Here is a 20,558-nt window from a genome sequence, read left to right as displayed (position 1 = left end):
ATATGTAAGCTTATGAGCACAATTTATAAGACTCGGGAGAAATAACTGGTTTGCTACAGCAACCAAACAGGACAGGTACAGACAGATAATTGGGACTACAGAAAAAACAATTGCAACCAGCCTGCCTTCCATTGAGGATCCGTCTCTTGTGTGGGTCAGAAGGAGGGCTGAGAAAATACCCCCTTGAAAATACCTCCTGGATATAACTGGCTCCACTCTCCTCGGGAGGCCACTATAGAGCATTACAAGCCAAAGCAACCAGACCCAGAGGCAGTTTTTTCCTCATGCCGCAGCTCAGGACCTCCTCCACCACCACCAATAGGAGGGGGAAAGAGCCTCATTTTTGTCCTTGGAGTTGCCATCGCTTGTGCAGAAACAAGGACCCTCGTCCGCACCAGAAGGAAATGCAATAAGTACTTCCCCTTCCTATGCATTTTTAGTCTGGAAATCGCTGGGACAGCCAGAGGCAGCTCCAAGTGGCCATTTTCACAAAATGAAACTCCAGGAGCCAAAATCCCACCAAGATGCTGGGCCGACACTGCAGTTGCATGAAAAAACCTGAAGGATGATGTGGAGTAAGCTGCAAATTACCCGTTTTTGCAACCAATCGTTTTTCCCAGTAACGGATCATTTTCCTTCTCAGAAAGAGTTGGAAGGAGAAAAAAGTAAATTTTGAACTGATATTGATAAAAGGAGAATATTTGTAGCTCAGGGTTGGACTGTGGGGTCCTTGCTACCCTCTAAGCTTGAGGGTTTCCTATAGACATTTCATTACTCAACTAGGTAACATCATCAGTGGTAATAAGTAGTAGTAGTAAATTGAGAGGAAGCCCCCTCCCTCCTACCACTGATGTTACAGCTGTGGGTAATGAGATGTCTGCCAGAAAGCCACCAAGCTCCCTTTTTTCTGGACAGAGCATACAGAAAGAGCAGAATTCATGCCTGCTGGGACCCAAGAAACGAATCCAAGGAGATCAAACTGTCAAGCAGAGCCGCCCACAAGAACTATGGAGCCACCGGCAAACGGTGGTTTTGCTGGGCTCCCAACAGGCGACAGCAAAGACAGGAAGGCCCCCTATGCTGGGAAAGGAACAATATGTCCCCCCCCCCAATCCCCTCTGAAACTGATCCCAGGTGGGGTAGAAATGCCTCAGACCAAGCTGAGTGTCAGCCGAATCTCCAGCATGGGGTTCAACTTTGCTGCCTGCTTCCTATTGGCTGCCATAGCAATGGGGAGGGGGGGCATGGCATTTGGGTTGGGGAAGTGGGCTGGTGAGGTGAAGTCCCATGTGAACTGGGAGGTTTGCACTCAAGAATTACTGTGTTGCTGTGTGGATTTGTTTACACCCAGTCAAGGCCAACCATCCCAGGACTCCAGATGGGTGAAATACCTGAAGATGAGCTTCATATATCATACTGGAGGTTGATTGGACCCTCAGCACTGGACTCTGGAGGGAGGGATTTGGGGAAACTTTCAGTTTGAAACTTTCACAGGTTTTGAATTAGATCTTGCTTTGCTTTCGCTGCTATCATTTCAAACTCCTCTCTATCTCAATGGAGTTGGGGGTTTTCTTTCTTGGGCTTTGAACGGAGGCAGCCTGACATTGAGCCAGCAACTGGGCTTCTGACCTTCCGAGCTGGCTTCCGACAAGCAAAGTCAAGATGGATTCTCTTAACTATGTGATTCACTTAATAGCTGCGGTGTTTGACAAAAAAACTTGTAAAATCAGGTGCAACTCCCTTAACCTTAACCTTAGCCTTGCTTAGCAACAGAAATTGTCGTTGTGAGTCAAGGTTGACCCGGGGGAGGCCAGCAGAAGAGAGGTGATGCACTCAGCAGCTGTGACGCTGCCGGTCACCGAGTTACATGTACCCAACTCCATTTCTATTCGGGCCATTGGAAGAGGCTGGGGATCTGGTGCCCAGTTGCTCCCAGCTGAGCCCATGAACAGGAGACATGAATGATGGGCTGCCTGCTAAAAAAAGGCCTGCCTAATTGTGGAGCCTGCCTGGCAAGAACAAAGAATGCTTATTCGGAGAGATTATGCCCATATAAAACTTGTATCAACCCTGGGTGGTTAAAGAACTGATAACAGTAACAAAAGCTAGACATCCTGCATACCACAGCTGGAAGTTAGGAATAGAGATGGCCTGGAGCAAATAGAACGTCTACTAGATAACTCCTGGAGCATTCATTAGCCAAGTCTTAGGGACAGGGACGGCAAGGAACCAATAGAACAATTGTTAGATCCTTACTAAAATGTTCATTAGATGATATTTCTTATATATATCCCGTCTTGTCCCCCTTGCACTTTAGTGAAATTGTATAAAGCTTCCTCTATTCTATTGTTCAGGGTTCCTTGGCATTTTTGGCCAGGACCCCTTTCCTTGGAGCGCTTCGGTAAAAGGAAACAAACCTGCACCTTGCATCTGGTGTTCTTCATCGGCTTCGGCACCAGGCTCAGACCCGAATTGGGGGCTCACGTGGGATTCCATGCCTGGATTTGATTGGAAGATAGAGGAGGGCTCCCAGATGGGTAAGTGGTGACTGAAAGGTGTGTGAATGGTCTGAAATGAGACTCTTGGTTGGTGACCAGGATTGTGTATTTCTGCATATGTCAGCCATAGCCCGTGAGTTTTTGGCAACGCCTGGCAAGAGACGTTGCAGGAATCCACTTCTCCCATCAATGCATAGAGTAGATTGATTGAATGTAATAAGCCACTGTCTAGTGGTTGAGACACCTGGCTAGGATCCGGGAGAAGGTGAGTTCTAGTCCTGCCTTAGGCATGAAAGTTGGCTGGGTGACTTTGGGCTAGTCCCTCTCCCTCCGCCCAATGTACCTCACAGAGTTGTTGTGGGGAAAATAGGAGGAGAAAGGAGTACTAGGTATGTTCGCTGACTTCAGTTATTTACAAAAATAGAAGCAGGTTAAAAATAAATAAAAAATGAATAAATAATAAATAATATCTTAGCTCTCTATTACAGTATCTGCTTAGCAGAAAGCTACATTGTAACAAGGTAATGATGAGAGGTGGATTCATTTAAGCTCCTGCTAGATCAAGCTATCTTTAAAATGACCTTGTTACATCAAGATGTGGCACAGGTAGTCCTTGACTTACAACAGTTCATTTAATGACCGTTCAAAGTTACATCACTGAAAAAAAGTGACATGACAATTTTTCACACTTATGACCATTGCAGCATCCCCATTGCCATGTGATCAAAATTCAGACACTTGGTAATTGACCTACTTGTGACCTTTGCAGTGTCCTGGGATCACTGGTCCCCTTTTACGACCTTCTGACAAACAAAGTCAATGGGGAAGCCAGATTCACTTAACAACCATGCTACTAATTGAACAACTGGAGAGATTCACTTAAAAACTGTGGCAAGAAAGTTTGTAAAATGGGGCAAAACTCACTTAAACATCTCACTTAGCAACATAAATTTTGGGCTCAATTGTAATCATAAGTTGAGGACTACCTGTTACTTCTTCAGCTGCCAGAGGATGCCACTCTGAATTCTGGAAGTTGACAACCACAGTCTACAAGTTGTGACAACTGGGAAATGCTAAATTAGTATTTTTCAAACTTGGTAACTTTAAGATATGTGGACTTTCAGAATTCCTATGCTGACTGAGGTATTCTGGGAACTGACGTCCATGCATCTGAAAGGTTTCTGAGACTGAGGAACGGTTTCCTATAGGAAGGATAGGAAGGATCTAAGGTGTGGAATGGTAGCCTTGATCGGTCACAATCTGGCACCAGGATGGGATGTAAATATTTTAAACGTATTTGAAATATGTCCACTTTGCATAACCAAACAGTATTGCAAAATATTTGATTGCCGTAGAAACCAAGAGACTCAAAGATGTTGTTCCTCTAGTTTTCGACTGCAGTTGCCATTTGGCCTGGGGGGGGGTGGCTTGTGGGGTTTTGCTGTCTTGTGCAAGTGAAAGGTGTTTTGCCAGTCATGTGTGTTTTACAATAAATAGCAACTAGATCAGGATCTCAGCATTTTCTTCCCCAATGAAATTACTATTCCAGGGATCACTGAATCAGAAGGATCCAGGTTCATTTGTTTAGATCCCCCAAAATAGGTCCATTCTTGGCAGCTGGCTGTGAACAGGGGTGGATGATCCTGGCAGAGACGGAGGTTGGAAAGAGCAACTTGGGAGAAAGGAACCTCCCTGATCCCCAAGAACAAACAGTGGGAGATGTTAGATACTCTGTCTAAGGTGCCAAAATAAACAATGAAGCTTAAAAATGTGTGACCCAGTAGTGGTATTCAGCCGATTCTATCTGGTTCGGGCAAACTGGTAGCGGCGGCTGCGGAAGGCTCCGCCCACCTGCCTGGATGTCATCCAATCCCATTTTTGACAGAAGGTCCTGCGCATGTGGAAAGGCAGGGCACGCTCACATTTGCAAACCGGTAGCGAAGGTAAATGAATACCACCTCTGTTGTGAATCCTTTTGAATGTTCAATATTCCTACAGACAGGTAATCCTCGACTTACAATTGAGGCCTGACTTATGCTCATAAGTCATCGTGGTCATTAAGTGAGTCACTGGGTGACCATGCCTGATTTCACAGCCCTTTCTGCTGCAGTTGTTAAATGACTCCATCTTATCCAATAGCCTTTTTTTCTGGAAACTAGAAGTAAATGCCACCAAACTGGCAAGCAAAACACCAACAATTGTGGTCATGTGACACAGGATGTCGCAAACAGCTGTAAAGGCCAAACTGTGTTTATGTGACTGCAAAGGTAGGGGGAGGATCAGCAGTCAGAGCTTCAAAATTAAATTCAATTTTGGGCATCCTGGTAACTTCAAACAAACATTAAGTGAGGATTACCTGTAAATATGACGTAAAACATGATCTATTCTCCACACAACATACTTCCACATCTTCACGAGTTCTGAAGATCAGACTTTAATAGTGAATATGCAGAAGCCACTCGGAGTCACTGCAACAATAGTGGGATGGGCAGCATATAAATTGAATAAGTAAATTTGCTTAAATTTATTTATTTAATTAATTCTGTTCTTTAAGTTAGATGGCCCTCACACCTGATCCTCTTCCCACTGACTGAAATACCGAATTCTGATTTCCCCTTCAGATGAGCTGGGCAGGGTTTCCCAACCGGGGCAAATCCTGGGAGTTGACGACCACAACTTAAATTTGTCAAGGTTGGGAGACCTTGCCCGAAGCTTCATGTACTTTTGCCACATAGGTGGCTTTGGATCATTTTCCTCAGTGAACAAGTATAATGCTTTTGATGGATTTGTTTAATTCTCTTTTTTTAGTTTTAGGACTTGTGTCAAGAACAGATCTCATTTTAAATCTATTATGCAGAAATATTGAACATTCAAAGGATTCACAAACTTTGAACACCTCTATCAATCACTGGCAAGATGGAGCTAAGCTTTTTAGTATCCCTTTGCTTCCATCTAATGGCCATCTGGTTTTTTCTGTTTTATTGCTTCAATGAGAGAGAGAGAGAGAGAGAGAAACAAAAAGCACAACTGGAAAAAGGAAACTGCAAAAATGCAGGAGAAGTGATCGCAATGACCTGTGTCACCAAAGAGTGTTGGGCTAAATGAGAAAATACATTACCTCTCACAACCCCGCATGTTGGTGCAGTGTAACATTTCCATAAAGTCAAGGAAGTGAACATATGTGAACACATGCATCATGAGGAAAAGCTGCACTACTGCCCATGTGCTCCGGTGCTGGATTTGAAAAGTGTCAGTTGTTCTACCGGGTGCAAGGCCTGCCGAAAGGGTTCACCGAAAAGAGATTTGGGAATCAAAAACTGGTTTTGAAAACGTAAGTGTTTTTAATAAACAAACAATGCTTTGGAGAAGGTGCATGCTTGCCGAAGGATTATAAATTGTTGTCCACGTACTGGCCATGTTTCTAAGATAACACAGAGCTGAGGTTACTGTCCGTGGCTGAATATACGCTGAAACACTGCTAACCTTTTTCATATTAGTGTTTATAGTTAAACAAAACTCTTATATTTGCAAAAAAACTTAATTCAGTAAGTCAATTACTATGAAGTTGTTCACTTTTATTTTGAAGGGCTTCCCAATTTTGTAAAAGGATTAAGAGGACAATTTTATATTATCAAAAGTTATCACGGTCACCGTTTGCAAATAATTGTTCATACATTGCGCCATCATGAAACGAAGGCCTCCTTATGCAATAAAAAAGCGATACTTGGGAGTAGCTAAATTCAGAAAACACACAATGGCATGTCCGTCACTGCATGCAGGTGACCCCAACCAGGGAAAGCCTTTAGAGCAGAGTCCATTTGAACCCTGGGCTGGCAGGCAGGCAGGCTGGGCGTCAACACTCAAGACAAGGAATGATATGTAACGTAACAGGAGGAGGGGGGGGAGACTCTATTCACGATCAGTCCTTCATACCTACCTGATATTGGGCTTTACATCTTTTTCCTCGGCTTCATCATCGCTGTCATCCACTTGCTGGATAACCAGATCAGACGAGCCGTCCTCTACAATCTCCACATCAGATCTATTGTCTTCGCTGTAATTCCAGTTGGAATCTTTGTCCTCTTCCAGAGGAAACTCCGGAGGCGGTTCTGTGTCCAAATCAATGCGGATGCTGTCAATCCCAGCTTCAGAGAGGCACTCGTTGCAAAGTCTGTAGCGTCTTGTCCCTTCCTGGACCACCTGGCCTGTCATTTCGGTGACATGACGCTTGCATTTTCTGCAGATGGGTTTGCAAGCTTGATGGATCTGCAGTGATGGGAGGGGACATTACCAGAAAGTGCTTAGATGGAAATAGAATTGTGTGGCAACAGCAAGTAATACTCTCCTTACTGAGAGAATGACTCAGTTACATTTAGTCCTAAGTTAAATCAATTTAATTTGGACAGAAGTAGTGTTTGAATATGATGGGAGGTAAAAAAAAGAATGAAAAAGGCGCTGAACCACTTCTCTGTGGCTGTGAAGAAAACTCTTATGAAGTTGTTTATAACATCCGCAGGAGTCAAGGTTGACTTCTTGTACAATGTTTTAATTATATACAATTTTGTATATACTTCCATAAGATGCAAGGTGATATCAACCAAGTTATAAAATGCAAGGACAGTTTCAAGTAATATTTTTTTTGCTTCAATATTATGTTTATATTAGCCACACATGCACTCCACCCTTTGCAAAATATACTTCTTCAGAAAAATAACAGAATAGCAGTTGGCAGGGATCTTGGAGGTCTTCTAGAATTACTAACTAATTTAATGTTAATTAATTAGTTAATTAATTAGTTAATTAACTAATTAACAACTTCTAGTGTTGTTAATGCCTGGAATGCACTACTTGACTCTGTAGTCTCTTCCCAAAATCCCCAAAGCTTTAACCAAAGACAATCTACTATTGACCTCACCCCATTCCTAAGAGGTCTGTAAGGGGCGTGCCTAAGAGCACCAGCGTGCCTACCGTTCCTGTCCTAATGTTCCCTTTCATTATATCCAATTAATATAGTTATTACATACTTATGCTTATATATACTGTTGTGACAAATAAAAATAAATAAATAAATAAAAACAAAAAAAACATCTTGCTCAAGCAGGAGACCCTAGATCCGGGGTGAAATCTAAAAATGTTCCCTACCAGTTCTGTGGGTGTGGCTTAATTGTGGGCGTGGCTTGGTGATTCTGGAAATTGGAGAATTGCATTTCAGTGCTCCTTTAATTGATGTTAATCAGGGCAACTGACTAAAAAGCAGAGACATCACCCTGCCAACAAAAGTGCGTACAGTCAAGGCTATGGTTTTCCCAGTTGCGATGTATGGCTGTGAAAGTTGGACCATAAGGAAGGCTGACCACCGGAGAATTGAGGCCTTCTCGCTGGAGAAGACTCCTGCGAGTTTCTTGGACTGCAAGGCGATCCAACCGGTCAGTCCTAGAGATCAACCCTGACTGCTCTTTAGGAGGCCAGATCCTGAAGAGGAAACTCAAATACTTTGGCCACCTAATGAGAAGGAAGGATTCACTGGAGAAAAGCCTAATGCTGGGAACGATTGAGGGCAAAAGAAGAAGGGGACAACAGAGAATGAGGTGACTGGATAAAGTCACTGTTGTGGTCCTTCAGCAGCCTATGGAGCTGGCAACGGACAGCGATGAGGCTGAGGTGAGGCCAGGGCCATCGGGAAGTGAGGTGCGGACCCCAGCCCTCCAGAGACTGATAGTAGTGAAGCAGAGGAACAGGAGGAGCCTGTTCCTAATACACACATGAGAAGAGCTGCAAAAAGGCAAGAGCAGCTCAAGCAGTGAGGACAACTCGGGAGTAGGACCAAGAGATGACTGGCCCCTCCCATAAGGCTTAAAACAGACCAGTAACGGCATTTGAGCTTTGCTGGAAAACAACATTGTAGCTGCATCCTCTGCTTCATGTATGTCTTTGTTTTTGTGGCTTCTGGACATTTGCCAGGAAGCGCCTTTGGCAGTTTGCCTAATTGGGCTAAGGTTTGTGAGATAACTGAGGAATTTGTGTTTGGGAGGCATTTGTTTTACTTTGAGTTGAACGACGCTGGGAATGAAGTAATTCCCATCTGTTCAAATAAAGTCTCTTTTTCCACAGACTAAGTCTATTACTACCTACTTGGGCCTCAGTCACAACAGTCACTGAAACAGTCGGCGTGAGCTTAAATGGACTCCAGAGGATGGTAGAGAACAGGAAGGCCTCGAGGAACATTGTCCATGGGGTTGCGATGGGTCGGACTTGACTCTGCAACTAACAACAACAATCAGGGCAAGGATTCATCAAGAGCGTCTCTTGAAAAGCCCAGAGGTTGTTGCTTGCTTCCCTGATAGGAATGTGCAAAGTCTGGTCTGGTCACGTTTTGCAAAATGCTGCTCCCTTTTCCAGGCTCTGAGACGTCCATCTGAGCAGCCCAGCGAACACGCACACACCCGTGTGTCAAGCTCACTCAAGAGCAAGAGGGCTCCCTTTCCTTTACAAGTGAGAATGCCACATCACTTTGACATTATGCACAAGAACTTGTTGTGATATGCACATCTTTATTGTGTTCTCTATGTAGCAAGACCAGCACCTGAGCTTTCTGGAATTGCAGGGTGTTGAGACTATCAATATGGCTACAAAAAGCTTTCATTGGGAAGAAACATCAGCAACACAAACCCAGCACCTGCCTGCAACTCACTGAAGCAGCTGCCCAGCCCTGAATCAGATGCAGCCGCTTTAATGAGATGCAGGCAGATGCTGTGCTTGGACTGCTGCCCATTCCCAAATGAACTGAAGCCACCTGCCAGCTGCATTTCAGAGACAAAATCAGACAATTGATCCAACCGTAGTATTAACCTTATGCTGAGCGCCCCACAGGGTGAGAAGAAGGTGCTTCTATGAATTTTTTTTTATTTGCATTTATTTGCATTTTAACAGATTTAATTTAAATTTAACAGATTTAACAGATTAACAGAGTTGGAAGGGACCTTGTAGGTCATCTAGTCCAACCGCCCACCCAAGCAGGAGATCCTACACCCTCTGGCAGATGGCAGTCCAGTCTCTTCTTGAAAGCTTCCAGTGATGTTGCTCGCTCCCACAACTTCTGAAGGCAAACTGTTCCATTGGTTGATTGCTCTCACTGTCAGAAAATTCCTCATTTCCAGATTGAATCTCTCCTTGATCAGTTTCCATCCAGTATTCCTTGTCTGGCCTTCAGGTGCTTTTGAAAATAGCTTGACCCCCTCCTCTCTGTGGCAGCCCCTCAAACATTGGAAGACAGCTATCACGTCTCCCCTGGTCCTTCTCTTCACTAGACTAGCCATGCCCAGTTCCTGCAACATTCATCGTATGTTTTAGCCTCCAGTCCCCTAATCACCTTGGTTGCTCTTCTCTGCATTCTTTCTAGAGTCTCAACATCTTTTTTATAGTGTGGTGACCAAAACTGGATGCAGGACTCTAGGTGTGGTCTTACTCAGGCTTTATAGAGTGATATTAGTAGATCTCGATTGAATCCTTCTGTTAATGCAATTTAAGATTGCATTGGCTTTTTTGGCTGCTGCTGCACATGCTGGCTCATATTTAACTGGTTGTCCATTAAGGCTCCAAGATCCCTCTCACAGTCACTGCTATTAAACCTGTTTTCCCCCAGTTTCTATGTGTGCTTTTGGTTTTTCTTGCCTAAGTGTAAGACCTTATTTTTCTCTACGCTGAATTTCATTTTGTTAAGATAGGGCCCAGTGTTCACGTCGGTCAAGATCCATCTGGATCTTCAGCCTATCCTCTAGAGTCTTGGCTATTCCTGCCAGTTTAGTATCAACCGCTTGCTTTAGAGCAGGTACTCAGTTTAGGACTGGTCACTTAGCAACTCTTTAAAGTTACAGCCCCCCCCCAAAAAAGGATACTTTCACCTAGTTCTGAAGTTCTGAAGGCTGTGGGGGTGAGCAATTGTGGTCAGATACTCAACAACTGACCTGCACTTATGGTTGTGACTGCGTTTTACAACAGTTGTGCCAAAAACCAGCATTTACTTCCAGTTTTGGGCAAAATACCCCATAATGAAAAACAGGTTTGCTTTATGACCAACGTGTTCATTTCGCTTACTGCAACATTCACTCAATGACTGCTGAAGAAAAAGTTGTAAAATTGGGTTGGTCACATGGGTGACCTGCTTTATGACTACTGTGACTTTCCACTGTAACAGGCAGGCTCCATTATGGTCATAAGTCAAGGGAACCCAACAACTACTATTTATCAGTCGTTGTTTTGGATTCAGTGCAGTGTAATGCCTCATGGCGAAATGTGCCTCCACCCGAGAAGATTCTACCCTAACGTGTAATTTTTATCTCCCCCCAATCCCACACCTGCCATTTTCTTCATTTAAACAAGGAGCCTGGCTTGGATGGCATGCCTCTGGCCACCGTTCTGAGTTTCTGACCTCCTCCCCATCAATTTTTATTATTTATTTATTTATTTATTTTTTATTTATTATTCGAATTTATATACCGCCCTATCTCCCAAAGGACTCAGGGCGGTTCACAGGCATATAAAACATCAATATACAAATTAAAATAATCATTAAAAAACTTATTCTAATGCCCAATTATTAAAATGAAAATATAAATATTAAAACCAATTTAAAACCCTTATAAATTTAAAATCTAAGCCAGTCCTGCACAGATGAATAAATGTGTCTTGAGCTCGCGACGGAAGGTTCGGAGGTCCGGAAGTTGACGGAGTCCTGGGGGGAGTTCGTTCCAGAGGGCGGGAGCCCCCACAGAGAAGGCCCTTCCTGGGCGCCAGACGACACTGCCTAGCTGACGGCACCCTGAGGAGTCCCTCTCTGTGAGGCGCACGGGTCGGTGAGAGGTATCTGGTGCAGTAGGCGGTCCCGTGAATAACCCGGCCCTATGCCATGGGCGCTTTAAAGGTGGTCACCAAAACCTTGAGCGCACCGGAAGGCCACAGGTAGCCAGTGCAGCCTGCGCAGGATGGGTGTTATGCGGGAGCCACGAGGGCTCCATCTATAACCAGCGCAGCCGCATTCTGGACTAACTGCAGCCTCCGGATGCCCTTCAAGGAGCCCCATGTAGAGGCGTTGCAGTAATCCAGGCGAGGCGTCACGAGGCGTGGTGACCGTGCACAGGGCATCCCGGTCCAGAAAGGCGCAACTGGCGCACCAGGCGAACCTGGTAGAACGCTCTCCTGGAGCGGCCGTCAAATGATCTTCTAGAGACAGCCGTTCATCCAGGAGGACGCTAAGTTGCACCCTCTCCATCGGGGCCAATGACTCGCCACCGATGGTCAGCCGCGGATTTAGCTGACTGTACGGGATGCCGGCATCCACAGCCACTCTGTCTTGGAGGGATTGAGCTTGAGCCTGTTTCTCCCCATCCAGACCCGTACGGCCTCCAGACACCGGGACAGCACTTCGATAGCTTCGTTGGGGTGGTCCGGTGTGGAAAAGTACAGCTGGGTGTCATCCGCGTACAGCTGGTACCTCACACCGAACCCACTGATGATCTCACCCAGCGGCTTCATATAGATGTTGAACAGAAGGGGCGAGAGGATCGATCCCTGCGGCACCCCGCAAGTGAGGCGCCTCGGGGCCGACCTCTGCCCCCCTGTCAACACCGACTGCGACCGGTCGGAGAGATAGGAGGAGAACCACCGATAAACGGTGCCTCCCACTCCCAATCCCTCTAACCGGCGCAGCAGGATACCATGGTCGATGGTATCGAAAGCCGCTGAGAGGTCTAATAGGACCAGGGCAGAGGAACAACCCCTATCCCTGGCCCTCCAGAGATCATCCACCAACGCGACCAAAGCCGTCTCCGTGCTGTAACCGGGCCGAAACCGGACTGAACGGGTCTAGATAGACAGTTTCATCCAGGTGCAAGGAAACTGATATGCCACCATATTTCTACAACCTTCGCGGCGGGTTGGAGACCGGACGATAATTACCTAAAACAGCCGGGTCCAGGAAGGCTTCTTGAGGAGGGCCTCACCACCGCCTCTTTCAAGGCGGCCGGAAAGACACCCTCCACCAAAGAAGCGCCAGAATCGCCTGAGCCAGCCTCGTGTCACCTCCTGCGTGGCCAGCACCAACCAGGAGGGCACGGGTCCAGTAAACACGTGGTGGCATTCAGCCTCCCCAACAACCTGTCCATGTCCTCGGAGCGACAGGGTCAAACTCATCCCATAAAATGTCACCAAGACCACCTCAGCCGTCTCACCCGTATCATAATCTTGGTCCAGACCATCCCGAAGCTGAACGATTTTATCGTATAGATAACCGTTAAACTCCTCAGCACGTCCCTGCACGGGTCATCCGCTCCCCTGGTGTAGGAGGGAGCGGGTCACCCAAACAGGGCGGCTGGGCGGTTATCTGCCGATGCAATGAGGGAGGAGGCGAGCTACGCCGCTTCCTCAGTGCCACTAGGTAAGCCCTAGTATAGGACTTCACTAGTGTCCGATCAGCTTCTGAATGGCTAGACCTCCAGGAACTTTCTAGGCGTCTTCTCCAGCGCTTCATCCCTCTCAGCTCCTCGGAGAACCAAGGAGCCGGTTGGGACCTGCGCCGGGTCAGAGGCCGCAAAGGCACGACACGGTCTAAGGCCCCCGCTGCGGCCCGTTCCCAGGCCGCAACAAGTTCCTCAGCCGAACCGTGAGCCAGACCCTCAGGAAATGGCCCAAGCTCCGTCCGGAACCCCTCCGGGTCCATCAGGCGCCTGGGACGGAACCAACGTGTCGGCTCCGTCTCCCTGCAGATTCCTTTCCTTGAATCTGGCACATCCCATGTGCAAATTCAGCTGTTCCATAGTTCAAATGTAAAGCTGAATGGAGGATTGAAAAGGACTTTTCTGCAACTTCAAAGCAGCTGCCCGAGGGCAGAGGGTTCAAATTCTCCAAGCACATCAATCACCCACCACCACTGAAAAGATTGTGTCACAAGAACTGGCAGGACCCAGGAAGTGGGGCCATCAGAATCAGATGGGGCTGTTGATCACATACCTGGCTCCTTGCTGCGTGACTACAGCCCTACCTGAGCTACTAGAGGTGCTTGCTGGCGTGGCGGTTGAGATTCCCAGACTTTTGGTCTTGGGGGATTTCAACTTGCCATCGGCCGGCTTGTCATCAACGGTGGTTCAGGAGTTCCAGGCCTCCATGACGGCCTTGGACCTGATTCAAGTAACTGATGGCCCTACACACATCGGGGGAGGCGCGCTAGACTTGATTTTTATCTCTGGTCAGTGGGTTAATGATCTGGTTTTAGGAGATATAGTGAAGGTACCGGTGTCATGGTCAGATCATTTTCTTCTTCGCCTAGACTTTCGGACCACTGCTCACCACCGCAGGGAGACGGAGCCAATGCGTTGGTTCCGTCCCAGGCGCCTGATGGACCCAGAGAGGTTCCTGACAGAGCTTGGGCCGTTTCCTGAGGATCTTACCCACGGCACGACTGAAGAACTGATTGCGGCCTGGGAACGGGCCGCGGCTGGGGCTTTGGACCGTGTCGTGCCTTTGCGGCCTCTGACCCGGCGTAGATCTCAATTGGCTCCCTGGTTTTCCGAGGAGCTGAGAGAGATGAAACGCCGGAGAAGACGCCTAGAGAGTACTTGGAGGTCTAACTGTTCCGAGGCTGATCGGACACTAGTGAGGTCTTTTACTAAGACCTACCTAGTGGCAATGAGGGAGGCGAAACGTTCTTACGTTTCTACCCTCATTGCATCGGCAGATAACCACCCGGCCGCCTTGTTTCGGGTGACCCATTCCCTTCTTCATCAAGAGGGACGGGATGACCCTTTACAGGGACGAGCTGAGGAGTTTAACGGTTATCTATACGATAAAATCGTTCAACTTCGGGATAGTTTGGACCAAGATTGCGATGATCCAACCGAGATGACAGAGACACGTCTTGTTGAGGTTATTTGGGATGAGTTTGATTCTGTGGCTCTCGAGGACGTGGACAGGTTGCTGGGGAGGTTACATGCAACTACATGTTTACTGGACCCGTGTCCTTCCTGGTTAGTGCTGGCTGCTCAGGAAGTGACACGAGGCTGGCTCCAGGGGATTATAAATGCTTCTTTGGTGGAAGGGGTTTTCCCCGCCGCCTTGAAAGAGGCGGTGGTGAGACCTCTCTTCAAGAAGCCTTCCCTGGACCCAGCTATTTTGGGAAATTATCGTCCAATCTCCAACCTTCGCTTTGTGGCGAAGGTTGTAGAGAGTGTGGTTGCATGGCAACTCCCCCGGCACCTGGAGGAAGCTGTCTATCTAGACCTGTTCCAGTCCGGCTTCCGACCCGGTTATAGCACGGAAACGGCTTTGGTCGCATTGGTGGATGACCTCTGGAGGGACAGGGACAGGGGCTGCTCTGGTCCTATTAGATCTCTCAGCGGCTTTTGATACCATCGACCATGGTATCCTGCTGCGCTGGTTGGAGGGATTAGGAGTGGGGGGCACCGTTTATCGGTGGTTCTCCTCCTATCTCTCTGACCGGTCACAGACGGTGTTGACAGGGGGGCAGAGGTCGTCCTCGAGGCGCCTCACTTGTGGGGTGCCTCAGGGGTCGATTCTCTCGCCTACCCTGTTCAACATCTATATGAAGCCGCTGGGCGAGGTCATCAGTGGTTTCGGGGTGAGTTATCATCTGTACGCTGATGATACTCAGCTGTACTTTTCCACCCCGGACCACCCCAACGAAGCGGTCGAAGTGCTGTCCCGGTGCCTGGAAGCTGTACGGGTCTGGATGGGGAGAAACAGACTCAAGCTCAATCCCTCCAAGATGGTGTGGATGACGCTGTGGATGCCGGCACCCCGGTACAGTCAGCTGCATCCACAGCTGACCGTTGGGGGCAAGTTAGTGGCCCCAAAGGAGGTGGTTCGCAACTTGGGTGTCCTCCTGGATGGTCAGCTGTCCTTTGATGAACATCTGGCAGCCGTCTCCAGGAGGGCCCTTTACCAAGTTCGCTTGGTCCGCCAGTTGCGTCCCTTCCTTGACCGGGATGCCTTATGCACGGTCACTCACGCTCTGGTTACGTCTAGGTTGGATTACTGCAATGCTCTCTACATGGGGCTGCCCTTTAGGTGCACCTGGAGGCTACAGTTAGTCCAGAATGCGGCTGCGCGAGTAGTAATGGGAGCCGCTCGTGGCTCCCACGTAACATCACTGCTCTGTAGTCTGCACTGGCTTCCTGTGGTTTTTCGGGTGCGCTTCAAGATTTTGGTTACCACCTTTAAAGCGCTCCATGGCTTAGGACCCGGGTACCTACGAGACCGCCTGCTGTTACCTTTTGCCTCCCACCGAACCGTACGCTCTCACAGAGAAGGTCTCCTCAGGGTGCCGTCCGCCAAACAGTGTTGGCTGGCGGCCCCCAGGAGTAGGGCCTTCTCTGTGGGGGCAGCGACGCTCTGGAACGAACTTCCCCCTGGCCTACGTCAAGTGCCTGATCTTCGGACCTTCCGTCGTGAGCTAAAAACACACTTATTCATTCAAGCGGGACTGGCATAATAGTGTTGAATTTTAATTTGGGGTTTTGTTAATATTTTTAAAATTTTAAATCTAAATTTTTAATTATTAGCCATTTATAATCTGCTATGTTTTAAATGTTGGTTTTAATTGTATATATCCTGTGTTTTATTTTTGGCTGTACACCGCCCTGAGTCCTTTGGGAGAAGGGCGGTATAAAAATTTAATAAATAATAATAAATAATAATAATAAATAAAAGTGGGCCTTTTCTGCACTGTGCCCGCTGCTTGGAAGCCCCTCCCCCTCAATACAGGAGTGAAATGCCATCAGTTCACACCGGTTCACATGAACTGGTAGTAAAAAAATGTTCCCGGTCCGTCCGAATCGGTATTTTCAACGATCAGCTGTGCCGTGCGATTTATATTCAGCTGGAAATCCTGCTTTCTAGCGAATCTAAATCACGCGGCACAGCAGTTCCCCCCCTCGCTGTTCTACTTACCTTTTTAAGACTCCTTTTTCCGGGCTGCGCAGTAGCCCCTATGGTGCACATACTTGTGAAGCGCACATTTGGCACACACCGTGCATGCACACGCCGTCTTGGAGGGGTTGAGCTTGAGCCTGTTCCTCCCCATCCAGACCCGTACGGCTTCCAAACACCGGGACAGCACTTCGACAGCTTCGTTGGGGTGGCTTGGGGTGGAAAAGTACAGCTGCGTATCGTCAGCGTACAGTTGGTAACTCACCCCAAAGCCACTGATGATCTCACCCAGCGGCTTCATATAGATGAAGGGCGAGAACAGGAGGGGCGAGAGAATCAACCCCTGCGGCACCCCATACATGAGGCGCCTCATAGTCGATCTCTGCCCCCCTGCCAACACTGTCTGCGACTGGTCAGAGAGGTAGGAGGAGAACCACCGCAAAACGGTGCCTCCCACTCCCAAACTCTCCAGCCGGCGCAGCAAGATACCATGGTCGATGGTATCAAAAGCCGCTGAGAGATCTAACAGGACCAGGGCAGAGGAATAACCCCTGTCCCGGGCCCTCCAGAGATCATCCACCAACGCGACCAAAGCTGTCTCGGTGCTGTATCCAGGCTGAAAGCCGGACTGGAACGGGTCCAGATAGACTGTTTCATCCAGGAACTGGGGTAGCTGGTGTGCAGCTCTCTACAACCTTCGCCACAAAGCAATGCTTTGAGAAGCTTTTAAGATCTGGCTGTTCTACTGGGCATGGTTGTGGAAAGGGTAATGAGTTTGTGAGTTATTATTAATACCGAGTGTCTTATTTGCCATTTTTATTTCTCTGTTGTATTGTCATTTTATGATTAAGAGCCATAGTGGCACAGTGGTTAGAATGCAGTACTGCAGGCTACTTTGCTGGTTGCCAGCTGACTGCAATTTGGCAGTTCGAATCTCACCAGGCTCAAAGTTGACTCAGCCTTCCATCCTTCCAAGGTTGGTAAGAGGACCCAGATTGTTGGGGGCGAGAGACTGACTCTGTAAACCTCTTAGAGAGGGCTGTAAGACACCGTGAAGTGGTATATAAGTCTAAGTGCTATTGATATTGCTCTGATGTTTTAGTCTAATCTAAAAACTAGTCTAGTTTTTTGGACTAGTACAGAGTACTACTACTAATCTATTATGAAAGAACTCGAACGCCTATTGTAGATCACATATGGCTTCAATTTATAGTGTTAAGTGCTTGCATCTCTTTCTTCCACCCGCTCTATGTAAAGGGTTAAAAGCAACTTTTTATTTTTGGAAGGAAGGGTGAAGTGTTTCCATCCGTTTCTTGTTTTGGCAACAGGCAGACCTGGCATCAGGCTGTTTGTCTTTGACTGCACAAACAGTGCTTTGAAAGTACCAGGAATGTTCAAGTATGATAAAAGATCTGAAGCTTTCATGGAAAAGTGACTGATTGTTAGAAGAACCTTGGGCTACCTATGTGATAATACAGTATATCTAGTATTTGTGCAACTGCAAAAGATACATATTTATTGTTGAAATATCGTATTTATTCATATCTGTTGTTAAAATGACAAACATGAGAGTTTAAGGTTCCCTTGTATATTGGTAAGAAGGAGTGAATCAGTAGCCACGGGATGGACAATGGACAATACTTCAGTGAAGACGGAAGTAATGAGATTCTTGTTCTGGAAGAGTCTGCATTCTCAGGATGGGTAGGGAAAATGTTTAGATTTCACCCCTGGTGAAAATTTGGGTGCGTCTTATACACCGAATGTAGCCCTGCCCAGCCTCTCAAACGGAGTTTTCAGAGGCTGAAAAAACAAGGCGCTGAGCTCACAACCAAGGAACCTGTTGCTAAAGTTCACCTCTAGGAATACCTGATTGGGGGTATTCCGGGAGGCCGATCAACCAGCCAATCAGCTTTTTTCTTATTTTCCTCCCCAAAAACTAAGGTGCACCTTATCATCTGAAAAATATGTTACTTATGGCAGTTGCAACATCCCAGGGTTAGGCAGCCACTATCTGTAGCCTTTCCAGCCAATTTCTGACGAGATCAATGAGGGAATCCAGATTTGCTTAACGACCACATGGTTCACTTAACAACTACAGTGGTCGTTAAGTGTACGTGATTTCCTTAACAGCTATAGCATAAAGGGTATAAAATAGGGCAAAATGCACTTAAGAACTGCTTTGCTTAGCCTCACGAATTTTGGGCTCTATTGTGGTTAGAGGGCTACATATACAGGTAGTCGAGGACTACCCGTATATGTAGCATAGCATCTCTAGCACATTATCGAACTATACTTCATGGCGGCTGTGGCATTGCAATCAAAGCACCTGTAGCACCGGCCAGAGCAGGCAGTGGTCATTGGCCATCTTCTCCTGGATGGACATACCAGGCGCTCCAGGCAGCTGAGGGGTTTATGGCGGGCCTTAGCCTTCCTCCGGCCATTATAGAATAGAATTTTTTTTTTATTGGCCAAGTGTGATTGGACACACAAGGAATTTGTCTTGGTGCATATGCTCTCAGTGTACATTATCTACCCCCACTGGACAGGGAGAAAACGAGAAGTAGCCCCTGTGCTGTGGAACAGCCCCATGGAAGAGGATACGGGGCTGCATGTTTAACCACTTTAACTGGATACTTACTCCTGGATTCTGGAAGGAGCTGCTGCTGCTGCTGGTAGAATGGATAGACCAACAGAACTGATAGAAAAAGTTATTTCATGATGCGATATAATGTTAATTCTGTATTCTATTTTTTAACTCCCAACTGAGTTGGGGAGTTAGTTGAGTTCAGCCCACAAGATAGAGCAGTTTTGCAACTGAACTAAAAAAAATAAATAACCCATCCAAAACTAAAATGGTGTTTTGACATCCTGCTAATTCCAGCTGGAAGCTCCAATTGTATTCCTATTTGCTATTTAAGCTCAAGTCACTTTTCTTGGGCTTTAGAATTAACATTTCAGCTAAACATAGAAAATGGGATTTTTAAAGATGCTGCATTGTAGCTGGTGTTTCTCTACAATGCAGAATTTGCCTGGAGAAACACATGATTTGCCAATCTGGCATTTCCAGATGTGTTTCACTACAACTCCCAGAATTCCTAGTTAGTTAGTGTGTGTGTGTGTGTGTGTGAGAGAGAGGGGGGGGGTACCATTTTAAAGCAAAACATAAAAAAAAAGTAAGGTTACCGTCCGAAAGTGGCTGCTCAAGTGATCCAGCCGACTGAATCTTTTCCCGCAGGCTTCGCATGGGTACGGCCGCTCGCCTGTGTGGCAGCGAAGGTGTCGCTTCAGATCTGCTTTCCGTTTCACCACGTGGGTGCAGAAGGGGCATTTGAACCTCATCCGTGGCAGGTCATCTGGAATACAAAGCAATCCCTTCAGCTGCAAAATCCTCAAGACAAACTCCAACTGGGCTGAGTGGGCGTACCGGTCATCCAATGGCTTTGGAAAGCATATAGAAATAGCATTTTGCAACCTTGGCAACTTTAACCCATGTGGACTTCAACTCCCAGGATTCCCCAGCCGGCAACTCTGGGAGTTGAAATCCACATGTATTAAAAGTTGCCAAGATGGAGAAACCTTGCTATAAAGTGTGCAAAGTGGTTGATCTTTGTGTGTTTACTTGGCTGAATCTCGTTAAAGTGAGCAAGGATGACTTGCAACAGATTCTGTTAGAAACTGCAGGTGGTCCTCAATTTATGGCTAGTTCCTTAGCAGCCATTCAAAGTTATGACAGGCTTCTCCAGGGATGCTTACAGCCCAAATTCAAAATTCTGATGGCTGCCCCACCCCCAGCCTATGACTGCATTCTGGGCATTTGGCAACCAGCCCACATTTACTGCCCTTTGCAGGATCCCAGAGTCACAATTTACAACACTTTTTGCTGGAAATAGGTTTATTTTCTGTTTCGGGCAAAACCAGCCCATTATGAACCATTGTTTTACTTAACAACTGCAGCATTACAAAAAAGGTTATAAAACCAGGTGGGGTCATGATCTGCCTAACGATTGGTAGAAACCTATAACTATAATTCTGGGCTCAATTACAGTCAGAGCCACCTGGAACAGCCTGGCCCAGTCAGAGTCTGCCCAAGAGCTGCTCTTCCAGCGAGTGCCTCCTTCAGGC

General features: G+C 47.0%; 1 protein-coding gene across 6 annotated transcripts in view; it reads right to left on the bottom strand.

Moving 5' to 3' along the window:
• Positions 1-52: 52 nt before the first annotated feature.
• The window catches only part of ZBTB8A (zinc finger and BTB domain containing 8A), a 33,597-nt gene continuing 13,091 nt past the window's right edge, over positions 53-20,558 (bottom strand). For 4 of the 6 annotated variants that reach the window (XM_058196157.1, XM_058196158.1, XM_058196156.1 and 1 more), the window contains 3 exons: positions 19,620-19,789; positions 6,436-6,764; positions 53-5,773 (listed from right to left, as the gene is read on the bottom strand). In XM_058196157.1, coding sequence (XP_058052140.1) covers positions 5,758-5,773; positions 6,436-6,764; positions 19,620-19,789 — 515 coding nt within the window. In that variant the 3' untranslated portion in view covers positions 53-5,757. Of the gene's footprint in view, positions 5,774-6,048; positions 6,765-19,619; positions 19,790-20,558 lie in introns of those variants that run through there. The other 2 variants (XR_009156617.1, XM_058196160.1) reach the window with 2 other exon arrangements.

Source organism: Ahaetulla prasina, chromosome 10 (assembly GCF_028640845.1).
Source record: "Ahaetulla prasina isolate Xishuangbanna chromosome 10, ASM2864084v1, whole genome shotgun sequence".
Taxonomy (NCBI): Eukaryota; Metazoa; Chordata; class Lepidosauria; order Squamata; family Colubridae; genus Ahaetulla; species Ahaetulla prasina.
Note: the sequence above shows the minus strand (reverse complement) of the source record. Positions and strands in the feature narration are given on the sequence as shown.